Source organism: Pinus tabuliformis, chromosome Q (genome assembly GCF_031772625.1).
Source record: "Pinus tabuliformis cultivar Carrire ecotype Pingquan chromosome Q, CPIR1, whole genome shotgun sequence".
In the NCBI taxonomy this organism is placed as follows: domain Eukaryota; kingdom Viridiplantae; phylum Streptophyta; class Pinopsida; order Pinales; family Pinaceae; genus Pinus; species Pinus tabuliformis.
In genome coordinates this window covers 894,383,053-894,385,473 of record NC_142296.1, presented here as the reverse complement: position 1 = coordinate 894,385,473, position 2,421 = coordinate 894,383,053, and the positions used below count along the sequence as shown (strand labels likewise).

Here is a 2,421-nt window from a genome sequence, read left to right as displayed (position 1 = left end):
TATGCTGCCATCCAACAGAATGAGTACATCGTCCACAAATAGTAGATGAGTGAGAGAGCAATCATCTGAGATCCGGAGACCACAGATATCGCCATTCCTTTTTGCAGAGGCAATGAGCCGACTGAGACCTTCCATGACAATCAGGAAGAGTAGAGGAGACAGTGGGCAGCCTTGCCTCAGTCCCCTTTCAGAGTGAAAAAAGGGTGAGGCCGAGCCATTGATGAGAATACTGAAGGAAGGAGATGTAATACAGGCCATAATCCAAGTGATGTAAATGTGGGGGAATCCCAGATGGATAAGAAGCATCTTGATATAGAGCCAACTGACACGGTCGAAAGCTTTGGATAAGTCAATCTTGAGAATGATGCTCTTGAGATGCTTGGACCAGATAGAATGGATGGCTTCTTGAGCCGAACCAATGGCTTCATGAATCTGTCTGGATTCGAGGAAAGCAAATTGTTGAGGGGCAATATGTCTGGAGAGAATCGGTCTGAGGCGGTTGGCAATGGTCTTGGAAATGATCTTATAAAGGCAGTTGCACAAAGAGATAGGCCTATAATCATCAAAAGAAGATGGGGAGTCGGATTTTGGAATGAGAGCTATGAAGGTCGAGTTGATGGCGTGGTAGATGGATCCCGAAGTTCTGCTCTCCTCCACGACATTCAGAAGATCCTGCCCCAGGATTTCATAAAATGCCAGATAGAATTCAATGGTCCATCCATCCGGGCCTGGACTCTTATCTTTTTTGAACCATTTTAAAATACCTTCTAGCTCCCCAGAAGTAACCGGAGCATTTAGCTCTTCTGCATCATCCTCATCCACAAATCTCGGAAAATGTCTCGCTACATTGATAATATCAGGAAGATTTGCTTCACGGGGGCATTTGTAAAGATCTCTGAAATGTGTGATGCCAAGGTGGGCAAGCTTATTAAAAGAGTCAGCCATGTCTCCCTCAGGAGTGGGGAGTTTCCAAATGGTGTTGGACACCTTTCGACCTTTGGCATAGCTGTGAAAAAACTTCGAGTTATCATCCCCTGCTTTTAACCAAATAGCTCTACTCCTCAATCGCTGGGATTCTTCGCGCTCCTTTAGAATATTAGCCTTCTGGTTTTCCAATTCTATCAGTCGACCCTTGTCCTCTGCTGTGATGAAACCCAGGCCCCGATCATCGAGTAGTGAGCTCAACTCTGATTCAATATGGGTGAGTTGAGAGGTTTCCCGAGCATGCTTTTCCTTGGCCCAATTAATGGAGAGGTGCTTGATCTCAGAGAGGTTTTTGCAGAACCCTTTTGCAAGTGATTCTGCTCCATTAATGGGATGAGCAATCCAATATTCAGAGATCATCTTAATGTATGACGGGTCTCTCAGCCAGGTGTGATTGAATTTGTAAGGGGCTTTTGGTTTCTTAAAAGGCCCCTGGATTTCCAGATATATAGGCGCGTGATCCGAAATGCCTCCCGTGCCCACCCATTGCTTGTAATGATGCAACTGTTGAAGGAGCGAATCTTTCATGATGAATCTGTCAAGTCTGCGGGCCAATGCTGCATCGCCCACCCTCCTGTTCCTCCAGGTAGGAAGGAGTTTATGCATGGGGATATCCACAAAGTTTGTCTGCTCTAACAGATTAGTCATATAATCTGTGATAGAGTCGATTTGTGCCGCCGATCCCCATGATTCCCTGTATCCCAATGAAAAATTGAGATCTCCTCCGATTATTGTCTGCTCCGAATCCATGAGGGAGAGATGTAAGAGTCGCTGCCAAAATTGTTCTCTTTGATTACAAGGGGCATATACATTCACAATCCTGAGATTCATGCCCAGATCAGCAGTGAAAATGTCCAGACCCAAAAAACCGGACCCCCCCCAAGTTGCTTCAACCTTAATGGAGCGAGGGTTAAATCCAATGGCCAGTCCTCCAGATCGACCAGCAGCATCGAGGGCTACAAAGGACCAACCCGGGGTCAAGGATTGAAAGGATTGAGAGATTTGATCGGCCGAGCAAAGAGTTTCTTGGAGCAGGATGATATCAATAGGTTCAGTCTCAATGAGACGCTTCATGGCTAGTTTCTTGGAGGCACTAGCCAACCCTCTGCAATTATAAGATAAACACTTCATGGGGGAACACTGCGCGGGGTATATCCTGCTCTAAGGACCCCGTCAATGGTGGATTGACGACCAGAGACGACCTCCGCCCCTGCTTTCTTAATAGCCTTTGAGAGATCAGACTTCCTGCCTCTGGTAGGCAGGGGGCCGGCTCCGGGAAAAGAGATACCAAGACCAGACTGGTGGGCCGACAAATCTTTGGAATGGGATCTGGACCGAAGGAAGTAAGGATGAGGGGGAGAGGCCTCGGAGGATGGTCGGGGGAAGAAGATGAGGAGGGAGAGAGCAAAGAGGGACCAGTGGAGGCAATGAGGGGAG

At 47.4% G+C, this 2,421-nt stretch overlaps 1 protein-coding gene across 1 annotated transcript; it reads right to left on the bottom strand.

Annotated features, from left to right (window-relative positions):
- Positions 1-562: 562 nt before the first annotated feature.
- Positions 563-2,058, bottom strand: LOC149222353 (uncharacterized). Its single transcript, XM_089387575.1, has 2 exons — positions 765-2,058; positions 563-672 (listed from the first exon to the last, which is right to left on the bottom strand). The coding sequence occupies exons 1-2, from the start codon at positions 2,056-2,058 to the stop codon at positions 563-565; spliced, it is 1,404 nt and encodes a 467-aa protein (XP_089243701.1).
- Positions 2,059-2,421: the final 363 nt, after the last annotated feature.